The sequence below is a fragment of the Halictus rubicundus genome, chromosome 8, assembly GCF_050948215.1.
Source record: "Halictus rubicundus isolate RS-2024b chromosome 8, iyHalRubi1_principal, whole genome shotgun sequence".
Classification (NCBI taxonomy): Eukaryota; Metazoa; Arthropoda; class Insecta; order Hymenoptera; family Halictidae; genus Halictus; species Halictus rubicundus.
The window spans coordinates 19103079-19122482 of NC_135156.1; the positions used below are offsets into that span (position 1 = coordinate 19103079).

The 19404-nt window shown below is 46.8% G+C and overlaps 1 protein-coding gene across 10 annotated transcripts in view; it reads left to right on the forward strand.

Moving 5' to 3' along the window:
• Nfi (Nuclear factor I) overlaps window positions 1-19404 on the forward strand; it is an 80633-nt gene that overhangs the window by 51534 nt on the left and 9695 nt on the right. For 7 of the 10 annotated variants that reach the window (XM_076791908.1, XM_076791910.1, XM_076791911.1 and 4 more), the window contains 2 exons: window positions 6161-6301; window positions 10117-10260. In XM_076791908.1, coding sequence (XP_076648023.1) covers window positions 6161-6301; window positions 10117-10260 — 285 coding nt within the window. The remainder of the gene's footprint in view (window positions 1-6160; window positions 6302-10116; window positions 10261-19404) is intronic. The other 3 variants (XM_076791915.1, XM_076791916.1, XM_076791917.1) reach the window with 1 other exon arrangement.

Below are 19404 nucleotides of genomic sequence, written 5' to 3' on the forward strand. Positions count from 1 at the left end.
CATCGTTTTGTTCGACTTTGGCAAATTTTCGTCGATATCAAAGAATTTTGCACCGAAAACAGTCTTCGAAAGGTACTAGAAAATCCATTCTTAGGCTTCTGGTAGCTAGATCAATTCTGGCGGCCCTGGTAATTTTTTCCGCTGCGGGTACTTCTCTAACATTTAAGATTGTTCCACTGCATCCTTGCCAGATTGTACTCTCAGAAACAATGTCTCAGGTACCCAGATAAATTCCATTATATCAGACATTTCGATCGGGTAACTTTCTAGCCATAAAAATTGTCCCACATCACGAAGCACTCTCCAAATCATGTCCGGAATGAATTCTCGAAGTGACTCCTTCGGTTACTCGAAATTTTAGCTGACTCCAGGTACCTTGATCGAGTCAAAGATTTCTATTTTCCCCACGGTTTCTTCGACTTTCCAGGCACCTTGTCCGAAACTTCGAAATCCCGGGTACCATAATCTGCATGCTCGAGGTACCCTAAATCCCGTCGCGCGGCCTTAATCTCTTGACGGGAGCGTCCTCCGGTGCAGATCAGGTTGCGCGGGAGGGATGCCGCGTATCCTTGTTGTTCCGGGCGCATTTACTATTTCCGGTAATTCCGACCGGAGAAATATCGTTTCCCAATAGCGTTGTTACGCGGGGTCCCCCGATCCATGCCAGAGATCAGGTTTTAAGCCGATCTCCGCCGGTGGAACGAGCATCGTGGCACGCGTGCATCGCCACTAAATGGAATAATAGGGCAGGGGAGCGCGTATCGAGAAGCGGCGCGAGCCTCGACGTATGCATCTCCTCCTCTCCTCTCCTCTCCTCTCCTCTCCTCTCCCCTTCTCTTCTCTCTCCTGTCTTCTCTCTTCTCTCTTCTCTCCTCTCTCCTCTCTCCTCTCTCCTCTCTCTTCTGCGTCCTCCACAACCCACCTCATCCTCCTACTTCTCCTTTTGCCATCCTCCCATTCCCCCTGTAATCCCCTCCGCGTCACCGTGGCAGGAGATTAGTATGCAACCCGGTGTATTAATAGACGGGGAACAATGCTCACGGCCTCAGAGACTGCTGAGAGAGCCTCGCAGCCTCTCTTTCTCTCGAGCCTCCACCTACCAGCCCTCTCAGCCCCTCCGTGTCCTCCTCTCGGACCGACCCGGCTGCATCCTACACGGACCGTCGATCCTTCCGTCTCGATTCCGCGTCGTTTCTTAATTTCTACCCATCCCTACCCCTCTCCTCCATTCTTTTTTAGAGTGAAATGATTCTGGGCTCGGTGGATTGCTGCGTCAATGGATCGAGGAGGTGCCTCGTTTCGAATTGTCAATGGCGGTTTATGGATTCTGCGACGTTCCTTGATTTTTCTGAAGCTCCAGTGCTAAAACGATCAATGCCGAGGAACCTTTCATCGTCATTCTGTAGGGGTAGTTTGATCCTGAGTAGAAGGGGGAACCTTGGCCTGCGGATGGCCTGTTTTTCAAGAATTTGTTTTGAAAAATGGGATGCGTTAAAATTCGAGGTATCGTTTATTCGCGTTGTAATGTAAACAAAAATATTTTTTAGAAATTTTAATCGTCAATATCAATGGTGCAATGGCGGCAGATCAAACATCCTTCGCGATCAGAATGAATTATAAAATTGCAACACGACGGAAATGAAGTTATTTAATAGGGCAGGTTATATTTGGAGAGTTCCTCGCATATGTTGAATCAAATTTCGATGCACCCCCGTCCGGTTCTAATTTGCCCGGTGTTCGCTCTGCTCCAACCCCCTCGAATTCCATAACAGAGAGCCGCAGGCCCCTTGGGGTGGGTGTGCAGCGTGTTTCTATTATAGCCCGTCTTGCACGTCACGCCACCGACAGGATATTCTTCTCTATTTCACATCATCCAGGGCCGTGCTCGTGCTGGTGCGCGCGTCCCCGCGGAAATTGCACCCCTTTTTATCCGGCCTACGTGGCTCCGAACATCGGCCGGGAAAAAAGCCCCGGAAAATACCGGCGCGCAGCACACACCACCCTGCGGGCCTCTCTGCACCCCTTTTCCCTCTCTCTCTCTCTCTCTCTCTCTCTCTCTCTCTCTCTCTCTCTCTCTCTCTTTTTCTCTATCTCATACACAGACACACATGTGCACGCGTGTCTCTCCCCCGTACGTGTGTGGTCGCATTGTTGACAAAAAGAAAAAAAAACCGGAGGGGGTGGCCGGGAGCGGAAAAAATTCGTCGAAAATCGCGCACGGCGCCGGGCCGGTGATTCAGGAATTTTTATTCTACGAGGGACACACGCTATCTCTCGGCCGGCTCGACCAGGAACTTTGCGAAAATCTCCGGGAAAATCGGGGGTGGGCGGTGAATACGGATGGTTAACCCTCTGCGAGAGGCGGCTCCATAGCTCGAGGAGGACCCTGATGGAAAAAACGTCCTCCCCTCCGATATCGCGCCGAACGCCCCGAAAATTGTTCCAGAACGAACCGCCCGTGCCCCTTTCTCCCCAGAGAGCCCCGAAAATTCCCCTAGACTTTTCACAAGGACGAATTGTACGAGCGCGGAAAAACGGGGGTGCGAGACCCGATGAAACCGAGGAATGACGTTTCCGAGTCTGTTGTTTAGATCGAATCGAGGCTAGAGAGATTGTTTCATAATTAAGAACCGAGTCTTTATCCCTAGGGAGCCCCGAGAATTCCCAAGACTTCTCGTAGAAAAATTGCAAAAAAATTGAACTGGACCCGATGAAATAATGAACGAGGGTTTTTGCGAGTATAGTTTGAATTGGGTCGACGCTAGAGCCGAAATTCAAAGTACGGAAGTCGGGCTAGAGATCCTAGTGAAAATGGAGGAGGCGCCGGTTCCTGCGGCAGACATATAGCCGAAAGTTATGGCACTGCTAAACAAGCCGGAGGACGTACCACGGGTGGGGACGTTCTCGAGTAATTCACTTAACCGGGGATCATCGTGTACCCATAAAACGGACGACGCTCGGACCCAAGTTTATGGGGACCTTTGCTCATCCTGATGGCTGCTGTGCGGCCATCGAGCCTGGTCGTTACGGCGTTGACCACTTTGCTAGGAGCGTCGATCCAGTCGACTCGATTGTCTATTAAAGACCATCCGGTTGTCGTCAACCTCTAGAGGCAACCACCTCTCTAGGTCGTTGAAACGAGGTTTCTTAGCACTCCAGATTTTTATACCGTTCCAGTGTAATTTCTCTAGAGGGTCCTTCGGTGTTGCAGCTTTTTCGATAGAATTCAGAGGGCGAAACATGATTCGAATTTTTCAGTGTTGAGATTAAGTTGCATTGGAAATATTCATCTAAGATTTCTGTAATCATTCCGCGACGTTTATCATCCAGGTCTTGACGATATACATATATAGAGAAATTACTGTATCAACTTTCTGCAATTTTTAAAATAAATAATTCGGGACTGGTCGGTTTGTCTGGGTGGATTTAGTGGAACATTAAGGGTTAAGAGTTTCGTCTGATCGAAAACGCGATAAAACGATCATCAACCCAGACTGCATTTTTCGTTTCCCGGGGATGGTGGATGCAGCGGGATGCACCGCGGCCGCACAAAATGACGAAGCGTGGGCCGCGAGAAAAAGAACAAAACGTACAAATTGATCGACCATTTCAAAACATCACCCTCGCCGAAAGGAATTGCGATTCGGGAATCGTATCAAAGCCATTTTCTGGGCACGGGGAGAGTGGTAGGGGCGGCGGGGGGTCCGGATTCGTCGAAGCGGAAGGGAAAAAGTGGAGGACCGTGGGACGCTCGGGGGTGGAACGGGGCGCAGGGAGCTGTTGAAAAACGTGGAAAAAAGAAGGCCGAATGGCCGAGGGCGCGCACCTGTACCACGATGGATCCGCGTCAGCATCCGGAACCCGGTTAGAAATTCGTCGATCCGAATAAATATCCGTGCTCCCGAGGCCGCTTTTTTTCGAACTAATTCTGTAATTGGGACCCGCCATTAGAGCAGGCCTCGGGATCCAGAACAAAACCGCTCCCCCAATTCAATCTTTCGACAATACTCGCCGTCTTATTTGTCTTTTTCTTTTTTATCGATTATCCTGGAACGGACAGCCTTTCAGATGTATCGGGGTTACGAATTCCAGTCTTTTCTCTCTCTCTCGGTCTCTCTATTCTTTCTCTCGGCATCTTTTCTCCCTGCATCGACCCCCAAATTGAAAAACCATTAAATACTCGAAAGATTTGATCGAATACAAAAAATTGCAGGAAAATTGAGGGTAGTTTCACATATACCCTGAAATTTCATCTCTCTCAACAATTTCCAAGCTTTAGTACAACGAGGTACTAAAACAATTCGCAAAAACAAAATTCGAAAAAATAGTACAATCTTCTGAACGAACGTTGGACTTCGAAAGAGGGGTGTGAACGATGTCCCAAGCAGCAGCCTCGACTCTAGCCTAACCCACCCCTATCCTCCTCGGTCAGCAACCAGCCGAAAAAGCAGTGACAAGCCACACGTGTATATTTTCGTATTCCGGGGGTATGTCTCCGGCGCAAAGTCACCCCTTTGTCTTTCCGGGGGTGTGTAGGGTGGCGATCGTTCCGCGAGAATTTAAATTACCCGTCACGGGAACGGAATAGTTTCTCGGGGCGGCTGCCACCATTCCGGACATAAAATTACTAGACCGGTCCGCGAGAAATACAATCGTCGTTGCCGCGTAAATTACTGGCGGGCCAAAGAAGTCGGGAAGATATTTCTTGTGGAGAGGGAGAGGGAGAGGGAGAGGGAGAGGGAGAGGGAGGGGTGGTAAATGTTCGTACGGGGTTGGCGAATGTTAGGGGTTGGTAGGGAGTTGGGAAGGGGTTGTGCTCGGTGGACAGAGCTGCTGTCTAGAGGTCCCGCCAGGAGATTCCCGTCCAGGGGTTGTCTCTAGCAGAGAGGACGCAGGTTTACGAGCGAGTTGCTTACACAGGATGCAAATTCTACGGCACTAGCTCAACCTAATTGGTCGTTGACCGTCGTGCACGGTGGATCCCTATATTTACGCGTCGCCAACTGCGACAAACTGGAATCCTATTATTTTACGGGGCCGCTGATTCAGCGGAACGTGTAACTGGAGCGTATTCTAATGGCCGGCCGGCGATTAATTAACCGATCCCTCACCAGGACACGCTGTTCACAGAGATATCGTTCCCCGCGACAAGGCTGGAGAGTCACTTTCGATTTCTTTTGCGTCCCGTGCACGTTTTTCACTGCGTCGCGTTTAGGCGAATTCACGGAATTCCGCGATTTTGCTCGCGTTTAACCTCCTCGGGGATGAATTACTTTAGGCTGATAAAGATTCTCGCGATCGTTTTATTCTTTTTATTCGATTGTTGCATTCTGAAATATCCGATTTTTAACAGTAAAACTACCTTATCTTGTTATATTTAAAGAATTATTATTATTCTCTAAAGAAATTGTTACATGCTGAAAACCTAAAATGACTGACAATTCTTAAAGAGTACCGCTTTCTCATTAACAAGAAGTATCAACATCCGAATGATAAACCATGCGTATAATCATTTTTAAACTACGTCTATCGACGAAAAAATATTTCAAGACGGTTTTCCCTCTTCCTTCGAGCAACCCTTAAACAGACTTTCAAAATGGACTCCAGAAATGTTGTACTCGACTCAATAAACGCGTCTAGTGCTTATTAGTATTATTACTTCCTTGCTCTACGTATAATATCGTGTTAGACTTGGCGTGAAGATTTAAAAAAAATGTTCAAACTATTCATGGTATTCGTTTCCTTAAATGGAAATACAATTCCATCTGTTCATTACTTATATTTTACCATTATGTACGAAAAAGCGATTCCGAAGGTCTTGTTAAGGGTTGAGAAAATGTGAAACTGCAGTTTGAAGGGAGGGGGAAAGTTTTTCGGCGTAAAACGCGCGGAAGTGCGATTTCCACTCGAGAATCGAGACCGCAGAGTGGGTAGACTAAAAGACGACGACTGCCACTGCAACGACGACAACCACGACTACGACTGCGACGACGACGACGACGACGACGACGACGACGACGACGACGACGACGACGACGACGACGACGACGACGACGACGACGACGACGACGACGACGACGACGAAGAGGACGACGAGGAGGAGCCGGATGACGTACGAACGCGCGAGGATCCGTAACCGCTAATGTGTGTCTGGTTTCAGCGTCCATACTGCATGACCTCAGCGACATGCAGCCTCAAATAAACGCGATCAAAATAGAGCACCCGCCGTACTACTGCAGCAGCTACACCCCTCCGTCCGCAGCCACGGCCGCGGATCATGCTCAGCCAGCGGCTAGCTTCAGTGAGTTTCAAAACCTCTACGTTCGCCCTTATTTTTAGTGGACGCTTTAGCGCACGCTGTCACCCGGTTCCGAGGCGGCGGCGACGGCGACGGCGACGGCGACGAGCCGCTGCAGCTGCGGTTGCAGCTCGGGACGCGACACTTGCATCGTCGCGACGATGCAACGTCGTCGTCCCGATAGCTCGCGGAATCGCCTGTCCGTCGCGTTCCGAATTGAATCGGAACTTTCAGATTTCCAGCCACTAGAATCGGAACGGTGGCATCTGGAATACTTGGAAAGACGATTGCTTGGCACTCTTGCCTTGGGGAGGGGATATGCTTTGGGATTCTCAGCGCTGGGAATTAGTGGGATGTGGTCTGGGATGATCGGTGTCGAGATCGGTTGATTTACATATCTCAGAATTATGGTGTTTTGATCCTGAGGACCAAACAAGATGATTTGATTCTCAGCGCTGAGAATCAACTTGTAGCAATTGAAAACTCCGTGAATCGACTCATTGTAATTTAGAGTCCAGAGGATCAACTTATCGGCGATCGAAAACTCATAAATCAGCAAGTTGTGATTCTAATCTCGAAGAAGACGGAAGACAAAGTGATTCTCCGCGTTCGAGATCCAGAGCGTGCAGCATCTAAAAGCGTGGGAGATCGACGCGTTGCGATGCCTAACGGCGAAGATCAACAAATCGTTACTCGTAACGCCAAGGAGTCTGAACTGATTCGAACGATTCTAAATCCGCCGGCAGCCGGGTAACACGAAACGTTTCCGAATCGTTGCGTTGTGATTCCCAGCGCAGCGGCGCGTATCGAACACGTCACAAAGCGATGCATCGGGACAGCGATGCACATCTCTCTCTCTCTCTCTCTCTCTCTCTCTCTCGCTCTCGCTCTCGCTCTCTCTTCACCTCTCACGCCTCTCACCCGTGCAGAAGAGACCTTGTTTACCGGCCGACCGTTTGCGAAACCATGATTTTACAGTATTTTTATCCTTTTTTCCGGCGCGACACTAAAATTAAACCATCCGAGGACACTTATCGTTATGCGGAATCGCCGGCCGCGACAGCCGGCCGTCCATTCAGCGCCATAGTCTCACGGTTGCACAATAGCTCTGCGACTCTGTGCACTGTAAAAATAAATTTATTGCACGAAATCGCAAAACTGCTGCCGCCGAACCGCCGACCTTCGATCCGCTGTGTTACGATGCATCTTTATTAAATGCTGCGATCAATTTTTCTTGCAGCTTGGCAATGATGCGAACGCGCTTTTCTTCGAACAATAGGTCTCTTTATTGTTGGAATATTACGATTCGATTTAGCCCTCGTTTTTCGAAGTTAATTTATCCCTTGGTTTTATCAAATTGACAAAACGGTAAAAGATCAGTGCGATGAATAGGGAGGAACGATTAATTTTATACATGTCTTCTTTAGAAGTGGAAAAATCAGGTAGGTTTGCAATTAACGGAACGGTGTATAGAATACTGGTATGTGCTTTTGGAGTCAGTGAAAAATTAGTCGGATCGGCACAGGTACTACGTATATTCGTGTATTAGATAAAAGTCACAGAAAATTATAAATATCTCGAATATTGTTAACTTTTTCGACACTGCACTCGAATGCTTTCCCATTCAGAACCTTCCAAAGAGTCGATCCACGTATTCAAAGATATCCAATCACATTTAAGATAAAAGTGCATGCGCATTTGCTAGGTGCATCGCTGCATTTATTAAAAAGGCAATGACCCGAGAAGATGCTGCCCCGAATACCATTCAATCTTCCTATCTTCAACTTTTCCGTATATCTAATCAAATTGATGAAATGTTTTATTCGGTACAATTACGTTGGATCGTTCGGTGAGAGTTGGAGCGATTCGATGAATCGATGTTGGGTCTCGAGAATCGACTCGAGCAGCGCCAGGGCCGGTTTAAGTAACAAATTTTCAGCGGTCAGAGGTTGGACGTTTTTTGTCCCCGGGTTCAATCTCATCCGGCGGCTTATCGGGGCGTCCTTTGTTATCGGGATCTACTTTGCTCAGCGTTCTATAGATCATTTTCCCTATATTTCTCCCTTTCCGTTCTCTATTTTCTTTCTATTCTCCGTCGGCCTCCCTTTATCACGCCATCCCCTGCGTTCCCCTCGACCCTCCTCTTTCCCAGCCCCTCTTTTCCACCCCCGAGCCCGCGGACCTCACCCCTCTTAACTCTTTCATCGATCAAACGATAACCCCCGCCGGAACGGAAGTCACTGGATGAAGATGAAAAAGAGGAATAACTTCCGGATGGCGGAGGCTTTTTCCCCGAAAAAAAAAAAAACACCGGAGAGCCTGGAAAATGGGATCCCTTGGAAAAGTGTTTCTCGCGCTAATTTTCGAACGCCCGCAGAATCACCGGGTTTTTCCTTTTGAGAACGCACACTCTGTCAGAGCTGAAAGAATCTTCTCCTCGTTTTATCTAATTCTCCGCCTTTGCCATATTTTGGGAAATGGTCCGTGACGTCGGGGAGCATGTTTTTTTTTTGTCAAACAGTCGGCATCCCAGTTTCCAGCCAAATGTATATTTCATACGTTCCATGATATTTTTTGTGTCTTCTAGCCCTTAACCCCTTGCCTTCGAATGACATTTTAATCTGAAGCAATGGGGTTAAGTAGCGAGGCCTAAATTTATTTTTGCAACATTCTGAAAATTCATGAACATTTCTGCATTTAAATAGCAAATGTAGCCGCACAAAATTCACAAGGGGTCGAAGCTAGGTCCGCAGAAGCTCGCTTAAAAACTGCACCGTCAACAACAAAGCAAAAAGGCGACTAAACATTGCAATTTCGCGCGAATATATTAACGAACTAATTGCACAGAGGGCTTCGCATAAATTCTCGCAGATAGGAATAAAACCGAGTAAGAACGGAATAGATAGCGGCCGAGGGGGTTGTGAAGTGGAAGCTCGATCAGACCCAGGACCGAAAAGTTTTGACTTTATGCTATTTCAGATGGGTCGATGGGGGGTCGAAGGGGGTCGAAGGGGGTTGAAGGGGGTCGAAGGGGTCGAAGGGGGTGGGGCAACGCCGCCGGATAGACGGAATTTACGGACAGAATAAAATGACCACTTTCTCAAGCAAAATATACACGGAGAAAAATTCCGGCAATAAGCATACCTGGACCACGGCCAACCGCATTCTCCGTGCTCCCTTTTTATCATACATACGTTGCCTTTATGGCGGCGTAGGCGTAAGGGAGTCGTGTGTACGTGTGTGTTTGTGGAGATGAGAGAGAAGAGAGGATAGAGAGAGGAGGGACGGTCGGTTGATCGACTGTATTGTCGTTAAATTAACGGCTGACGTAAATATCGCCGGGCGAACGAAACTAATTTTACGACCGTGAAACGGCCCGTTTCGAAAGATCGCTTTACGGTGCGCATACGTAAATCCGTTTGGTCAAAGATGCTCGTCCGTGTCTCTGCACCCTCCGGGGAGACCGCCCTTCTTCCGGGATTAACGCCTCTAGCCTTGAGGAGATCTTCCGTGCCAAGGACACAACGACGCGATTGTCCACTCGATTGATTTTCACCTTGCTGCCGCGATTCGGCTAACCCCTCGCACCGCGATTGGCTCAGCGAAAAACTAAATTGTCGATATATTAGAAGAATTTCAGAATCTTGTTACGTTATTGTCGACTCATTAAAATTATTAAGTAATTATTTCACAGCGCCGAGCACCGAAGGGCCTCAACGTGCGTTAAAAAGTTAGAATCGGGGGTGATTCGAGCGAGAGAAATTGGATAATCATGGCATTGTTAACTAACGCGAGACGTGTTTTGCGAATGTTTGCAGGCCCACCACCGGTGCACCAACTGATAAGGAACGACAAGACTGAAAAGCCCCCGACGGTATCCGTTTCGAGCGCGCCGACCTTCTCGCCGGTCCTCAGGCCCGAGGACGGCCATCGCGGAATGGACTCACCTCATTCGCAAACGGGTATGTGATTGCAAAGCATCGTGGCCAGATTCGAATTTCTCATGCATAAGCCCGCGATTACGTTTCAGGCTGTTTAAACCTAGCCGGGGTCGCTGTATCGCGGCCCCGTCCTCCATTCGAGATCTCGCGGCTCTTCCGTAGACTTTTCGTTCCGCAAAAGCACACCCCATGTACAACAGAACAAGTACCAAACTCCACTAGGCATAGAAAATGTACAAAACTTCAGGGACAATTTTTCTGTGAATTTTGCAATTCGTTTTATAGACATTATAGACTCTGATTTACCGAATGAAAAAGTATATGAAGGATTTTTAAAGTCGTTCTAACAAGATAAATTATACGTAAAGTCTTTTTTATTCACAAAAATTATACACCGACTTTTAGCACCGTTTTAGCAAGACAAACTATACACAGACATTTCGGCTTCGCTATAGGAACACTTGAATATTAAAGTGACATGCACTTCCCCCGTTTCACAAACCCAGATCTAAAAATCGTGAGCTTCGCAGAATTAGAACAACAGTTTGAGCTATACCGTAAGGGAAATTAGTACGTCTTTGGACCGGTTCCAATCGCGGGTTGGAAAAAAGGAACGCGCGGAATTAGGCGATAGGTGTTTATCGGTAGAAATACACGGTTACGGCGGGGAGGGGTGGGTAGCGTAGGGGTCGAATGGAATTTCTAGTTAACGCGCACAGTACGAATTAGAATTTCATAGGTTCGCGGGGCGATTAGCTTTTTTAAATATTCGACGAAGAGCCGCGAGGTCCTACCGTCAGCCGAAACTTGGCAGCGAGCGTTAACTGAGCGCCTTAACACGTGGCGGGCTCTTTAGGGGTTGCTCGGGCTGGAAAATCGATGGGAAGGGGTTCGTTTAATCGTCTGACTTGTTTGACCCCGTTCTCGGACCGTGTAAAAAAATACCAGAGACTCGGTGTGACACCTAGAACCGTCCACGATCCTCCGATACACAGGGTGTCTCGAAAATATCGATTCCAACACCGACAAACAAGAACAAACTTTTCCGTTTCGAAAACAATCCCTTGGCCGACTTCCGAGACGTTAACGTCGAACCTACCGTGTCAAACATTTACATGTTAATACTTCGTGAACAATTTCTCATATCAATTCAATTTTTTCGTGAAGCGAGAAATGATCGTTTGAAATTTCTTGGTAGGTTCAGCGTTAAGGATCTTCTAGCTAACGTGGGATACTTTAAAAAATAATACTTGACCACCCTGTATAAGGGGAAACGGAGCCTATACCTATTGCAGTGAAGGGAATGAGATCGAATGACGAGGTCAATGACAAGGCGAAGAGCGTGGTCAGACAAGAAAGATAGGCTCGCGAGTCTCTTTTCAATCATTTTCACTCCCGATTCCACCCCTATATTGTCACCCAGTGTTAGACCAGAAGCTCGCCGGGCCACCGGAAGCTGCAAAAGCTCTCCAAATCGAACGAAAGCGAACCGAAGCTAACCGGTAGCGTGATTTTCTCGTTGCGTTGCGTTTGGTTGTCGACGAGTCAGCTGTAAGTACTCTGCACACCGGAATGCGTGCTCGTTGATACGCCGAAGATCCAGAGACTTCGATGAACAATCGAAGTAGCAGAGGAAAGACAAAAAAGAGGAAAAAACACGAATTACAGAGACTGTATAGCCCCTGGCCCCTCTCTCCTCTCCCCTCTCCCCTCTCCCCTCTCCCCTCTCCTTCCAACGTTCTCCCTCCGAAGAGAAGCTGGAGGATTCGACCTGGAGTGACCTTGAACGACCTTCAACTCACGACAGATCCCGCCACGCCATCTCTCGAGCGCGCTTTTCTGCCCCCCCCCCCACCCCTCCACCCTGTTTTGTCTCCGCTTTTGTTTTTGCCTGACGAGTCCACTAACAAACATCTAACAACGCGCGATTGTGGTCGCGGACAGTGGTCCCACGGTTTCCGGGGACGAAGAGGGTCGATGGAGAATGATCGGGAATGATCTTGTTCCGTCCCGTTCCCGCTGGCTCGCGTTCGATCGATCGTTTAGCGGCTGGATCACCATTTCACGATCGAACTCCGTGCACGGCGAACACAATTTGAATTTCCCGCCAATCCTTGCTGCTCTCGATTCGAAATTCCCGCCATTTCTGACGAGAACTTCGTCGAGGGTATCGGTGGATGTTATTGGTTAACGAGTTTTCGGTTGGCAGCCCTTGTCGATGGCACTTTTTCCATTATTTCTTGTGGTGGTGGGTATTCAAATATAAATTGACTGTTGTGCGTAAGGTCTTACCACCACGAATGAAGTCACTTTCTGGCCTACCTAACAAAAGGTAGTATCATACTAAATTTGCACCACAATGTAGAACCTGTTGGGGAAACGTCTGTCTAAAGTAACTAGACGTCCCAAACATCCCTAGCAGCTCTAGTAGAGTGTCCTGCAGCTCCGGGAGACTTAAGAATCGAATTAAAAGTATCGAGAGTTACGGTGACCATTCGGGAAGCCATCATACCTTTCTGCGCCATAGCGCTTTCATCCCCATCGACCCGTTACCAAAGAATTATGTGTTCTCCACCGTGGTGCACGGAGTTCGAATCGTGCGCGCCCGGTGATTCGTCGCCTCGAATGTCCAGTGTGCGATAGACCCAAACTGAGCTCAGCCAGGCATCATGTAAGTAAATCGATCGCCGAGACAGAGAGGATCTCTCCTGGATCCCCGATCCCCGGGACGCGATCGAGCAGGCTCCCGGATGCTTGAATCGAGCGAGCAACGATCGATCGTTTAGCATCGTTGTCGTCGTCGCCGTCGTCCAGAGCGACGTCTTTTCGAAGTCGGTCCCGCCTCACTAACCCAGTTTCCTGCAAAATCACTGTGCGGATATTTTCAATCGCGCTGTCGTTCCTCGAGGATTCTCGCGAAAACGAGAATTATTTTACGCGGGATCGCTCCACCTAGAGCTTAGGAGAGTGTTCGCTTTATCGCAACTTGGAGGAGAGTTCCTTGATCGACATCTAGGGACATTTTGATTTACCAACGTTTGGGTAGGTAGGAATATTTTTATCCTCGGCTAGGGACACACCTCTTTGTCAAGACCTAGAGAAGAATTTCTGTAATCAGGTCTAGGGACTTTTTCTCTTATCCAGATCCAGGGAAGAATCAGAGAAGAATTTTCAAGACCTTCAGAAGAATTTTCATAGTACATTTTAGAGGTGTATTTTTTTTACTAACATCTAGGGAAGAACCTCTTTATCGTCAGCTAGGGAAAAGTCTATCGATCGAGTTCAAGAGAAAAATTTCTTAATCCAGATTTGGGGATACATTTTGTTTACTAAGAGTTAGACTCGAATTTTTGTAGCGGTTGTAGTCTCTCTTGATCGTGAGCTAGGGAAAAATATTTTTATGAAGATCTAGGGAGATATTTGTTTGGAGGCTTCCGTTTGTTCTCGCTTGAAATTACAGTAGTGCAGTTGTTGAAAATGATTCTTCTGCATCGTTCGAAGGAGTAACCCCAGTATAGATCATAAATTGGTGTCACGATCAACGTTGAAGGATTATGCAAAGTTCTGGTGGTCCTCTGTGTAGTCGGAACGGCGACCACGAAGACACGTATGGTTGACAGAGAATAATCGGCGAGCAAGTATCCAGTGCGCGCGGCAAATGCACTTCGAAATTAGCGATCGTGTGGCTGAAAGTAGGTTAGTGGGGCTCGCGGTGATTTTTCGTCGAGCAAAACGAAACCGAAGGACGTCCAAGAAGCTGACGCGGGTCCTTGTCGGACGGAATTGCTTCCGGTTCACGGAGAAACATTACCATAGCCTCGATAAAAATCGTGCTGCCCCCCCCCCCCCACCCCTATCAAATCTTTGATACACGGTGCATAAAGAACAGAACCGAACGATCGACGTTTTGGTGGCTCGATTCGAATCTGCGAGGAAAAATGCTCGGGCAAAAAAAAAACCGGAAGTAGGGGATCGGAAACGGAGAATCCAGCAGCCGCGATCTCGCGGTAGGTTCTAGAACGATGATCCATGGGATCGATGATCGATGACCGGCAACCCTGTACAGCCATCGAAATCCCCGACTGTTTTTCGCGTTGGAGAAATGACGCGATGATGATCTCTGTTTCAGTCTGAGCCCGAGCGTAGAGAGAAGCTCGCTTACTCGACTAAAAGGTACTTTGTGACTGGTTATTGACTGTTCTATATATATATATATATCTATATATCTATACATATACATATCTATATATCTGTCTCTATATTTATTATACGTATACATATACGTACGTGGACATGTACAGTACGTGTGTGCGTGCACATGCGACGGACGCGGGCTGCCTAGGGAATTTCCCTAGCGACACTGTGCTGCACCTGCTTGCGCGACCCTTCGGCGCCAAATTCAAACCGATTTCACAGCTCGTCTGAATTTTATAAAATTTCTCTTTGATTTCTTTGTGGCATTCATTCCAGATTACAATAGGGACTTTGAACTGTCTTTTAGTCAATTATTGTGATTCTTTTGGAACATTGATCCGATATTTTAGTACCATTTTTTCACAGAAAATGACGAGAATATTTAATATATTTAGTTAACTGCAGTGTGTAAAATTGAAAAACATGTTGTTTATACTACATTGTTATACCTGATCCGTCAAAAGGTGTGTGTAATCTATATTCTTCAATTAAAAAGAAAACTGTCTGTTGAACATTCAAATTTTATTAAAAATGTTTTATAACATAGAACATATACATACAAATCTTTATAAATCTTCATAGAAACGTTCCTCTGAGATATGAATTTATATAAATCTTCGTAGAGACATTTTCAAAGTAGAAATATTTACGGAAAACATAAATTAGTACAGATTTTCATAAAAAAAACCTCTCATGAACATAAAGTACAAATTTTCATAGGAGTAGTTCCATACTAAAAATTCTTGCCTCCACGAGGGAAGAAATTGCCTATGGCTGTTTCTAAAGGTAAAACGCGTGGGCAGGTGAGGGAAGAGGATCGCGATCGATATTGGGTGTCGATCCATCGACGGGAAAAGCCCTCGGGCACAGTCACGTGTCCGTGTTTCCGCGTGTACGTACACACAATGCATCACGATGTCGTATCAGCTCGAATCTATATATTTTTCTCTATTGCTGTCACGTTTGTCATTTCTTTTGTTTCCCCTTTTCCACGATCTCTCTCTCTCTCTCTCTCTCTCTCTCTCTCTCTCTCTCTCTCTCTCTCTCTCTCTCTCTCTCTCTCTCTCTCTATCCCTATCTATCTCTCTCTCTCTCTTACTCACTCACTAGCTACCAGTGTACTCGGTGTCTTTTCCTATTCCATCTTCCACTTCTTTCTCTCGTAACACGTGTACCACATAAAACCGTACGTGCACACACGCGAGAAACGTCTCTCGCAAACGATGGCACGATCGAACCGATATTTTATTTGACAGTGGAAAAATGTAGAACGAAATTTGTTCGATAGCCTGTCCGTTTTTGGATGAACCAAAATTGATAGCGTTCCCCAGCACTCGTGTGTGGCGCGTCCGACCATTGTTCGCTGGTTCTACTTGCAACTGAATTTTTCTTTTCTCCTTTGGATTCGAGAATTTTCAGCCTGACCAACAAGATGTTGATTTTTCGAAAATTAGAAACAGAATAGGAACTTCTATACATACTTCTTCTGTACTTCTTTATTCTTTTTTAACAAACATTTTAGCGTCTTCATTCTTATCTCCCGTTCTTGTTATTGTTAAGAACTGGGGGAAACTCGGTTGATCGTTTCGGGAGCGACTCTAATTGAGTTTGTCGAAAATCGAGTTTCCACGCGAATCAATTTGGTTTTCACATTTTTCACTGACTTTTCCGCGTGAAATATCGAATACTCCGCAGCTCCGAGTATCCAAATCGTATACTACGAAATGGTGATCCGACCGCCGTAGAAAATATTCTTGATCCCCGTAACTTCCTCCAGCTGTTACGTTCTATCTGCTGTTAGCGTGTATTGTGCTGGCTCGGGAGTTTCGGATTGACGGGCCGCGTCTTCGAGACCAGTCGCGATATCGATTTCGCGAGATTCGCGCGAAGATTGCGAGAGTTTTCGAGAATTGCGACTCGATGGGGCGGCGAAGTGGTCCTGGGGAATGGGGGAAATGTTTCATAGGAGATCGCCGGTGGAGGAAATTTTCAAACTTTGGACGTTTGTGCCGGTGATGATCGAAATTTGCGCCTGAAAGAACGAGCTTGCTGAACTTCCAAACTTTCTCGATAACCTAATAATTTCTCAGATCAGAACTATTCGTGAACCCTCGCTTTGTTATATTTTATCGGTGTTACATTTTCTTGTGCAGATTCCAAACGGAATTCGGTTGTTGTCGCATTAAAGTTATTCCCTGAAAAAATTGCACCAATCTCGCAAGAGAATTCTTCACAGAACAATTACTAATTACAGTTATCGATTTCACGTTCCGATACAATGAAAATTGTTTAAACGATTCGGGATCTTTAAAATCGTTTTGGAACACGAACGTTTGAGCGTGAATAGTGAACCGAGGGATTCGTCCGCAACCCAGAAACTCGATTTCGAAGTCAGCAATTGTATCGTTTTGTTGGGAGAGGGCTATCGATCATCGGGAGGCTGGGAATCTCAGCTATCCGCGAGTCTACGGACATGTTCAGGGTCAGGCGAGCGGAAGCTGAGAAATTTAGGGTAATAGGGTAATTTCTGGAAGGGATAGTCTTGCGAAATCCCCGGCAACAAGGACGCGAATCGTCAATGCGGCTCGGAATTGCACAATCACCCCCGGCGCGGCCACCCCTCGCGCCAGCACTTTAGATTTCGCGGAGAGTGTGTCGGTGCTTCTCGCACACCGATGCAACCTGCACTGTACTCAACGTGGGTGAAAGATCGTCGTTGCACTCGTGCACTTGCTCGGCTTCGAAAATGTTTTCTTGATCTTCGCAATTCTTCTTCGTTTTGCGAAAGAAAATATTTCGTCCCCTTATCTCCTATAAATTCAAAAAGTCTAAAAGTTTGATGCTAAATTCCTCCCAAAGTATTTTATCGACCTTGAAAGTTCTGCCAAGGTGTTTTAAAGGCCTCTAGAGTGCTTCCAAAGTATTCTGAAGACCTTGAAAGTTCTGCCAAGGTATTTGGAAGACCTCCGGAGTGTTTTCAAAGTATCTCGAAAGTCTCCGAGTGCTTCGAAAGTACCGAACAGCTCCGAAAGTGTTCGAAACCCTCAAAAGAGCAAACCATTCACCGGCTCGTCACAACCGGCCGAAAGTCTGGTCTCGGTCGAGCTGGCCCGCAAGCTCATTCAGGCCAGGCAAGTTCGCCTGGGCTGCTCAACGAATCAACCTACTCGACTTTCGTACTCGCGAGAGCGTACTCGAAGGCATGCTCCGGCCGAGCAATCTCCTCGAATGCCTCCTCTATCGATCTCCGGCGACGTTCGGTTCTTTCCCGAACCTTATCTGTTACGTTCCGAACCCCGTTTCCTCCCCTGGCCCCTTTCTGTCCCTCGGATTCGATAGATCTATTCCCAATCGCGCTAAGTGCAGCGCTTAATTTCCAGTCTCCGGCGCGAGAAGCTTTTCAAAACAATCGCGGGACGACTGATTTATCGTTCCCCGGTGAACTCGCTGCATCCCCCCTTTCGCCCTCTTTCACCCCTCTCTCTATTCGGCTCCTCGGACCCCCATAACTCTTCCACGATCCGAACCGAAGATTCTATCCATGGCAATGTTCGATGATCGACGGGCTACGGTCATCGACCACCAAAAACCTCCAGTTTAAGCACTGTATCCCTTCCTCTTTCTCTCTATCCTCTCTACTTTCTACCCCTTTTCTCCCCTCTTTGTCCGTCGAATGTACCGTGCTGGCACACTTTACTCCCATTATTCTTCTTTTTCTCATCTCGTCTTTGTCTCTTTCTCACTCTCTCTCTCTCTCTCTCTCTCTCTCTCTCTCTCTTTCTCTCTCTCTCTCTCTCTCTCTCTCTCTCTCTCTCTTTTGTTTCTGTCTTTCTTTCGTTCCACGAGCTCTATAGTCTCGGCGCCTCTTGTTATGGTAGTTGTTGCACCCCTGTTAAACTCCACCGTTGGTATATGTATCCCAAAGTATACGTATACAGAACTGGTTATGACGACACAGTCCGTTTTTTGAAAGTGCTTGCGATGTTCACACGCGATCTGCTGCATACTCTCTGTCTCTCTCTCACTCTCTCTCTCTCTCTCTCTCTCTCTCTCTCTCTCTCTCTCTCTCTCTCTTTCTTTCTCTCTCTCTTTTTCTTTCTTTTTGCATTGATAGAAATTGGATATTGTGTCCTTAGTTTGTCTGATTTTATGGGACTCCACTCTGTCACGTGATCCTCCTGTATTAGTCACGCTCACCCACAAGCTTTACCCCCTGTTTTTCTTTACTTGGACACCACTTTTCAGCCCTATTCTTCTTTCGTTCTGAGAATGACACTGGGGGTAGTATTCCCTGTTGATGATCATCGATTTTGCACTCCAACCTGGCCGTTTATTAATTGTCCATTCAATGAGAGATCGAAAAATTTGATAAATTGCTTCCACCTAGTTTCGATTTTTCAAGAATTAGTAGAACAGGCACAATGAAATTAGAAATTATGAAGAACGCTGAGTGCTTCCAGAGTATTCTGAAGATCTATACAGTTCTCCCAAGTTATTTTGAAGACCTCTAGAGTGCTTCCAAAGTATTTTGAATAACTATCAATTTCTCAAAAATCAGTAGAAAAGGCACAATCAAATTAGCAAAGAGAGTTCTTTGGAATTGAAGTTGTTCTTAAAAAAACCCACTTGAAATGATAAAATCTTTTTATAATAATTATAGATCTCATACTTGTTGCTTCCGTTGTTTCACGATTGATTCAGTGTACCACTCAAGGATCGACTATTCAAGTAATTAATGTGATCGATGTAATTAATTGCCGAGCAGTTCCGGCTCGAAAATGGGACGTTTGACGAACGTTCCGGACGAAGTAAGTTCGAGGGATGATCCCGAACAGTTCCGAAGGGTTCTCGATTGGATATAGTATTTTCCTTGGATCGAAGGAGTGGGAGGGAGAGTATCGGGGAGAGACAAAGCACGAGAGACGGAAGTGGACTAATTTCGACGGTCATTTGTCCACCACAGGGGGATCC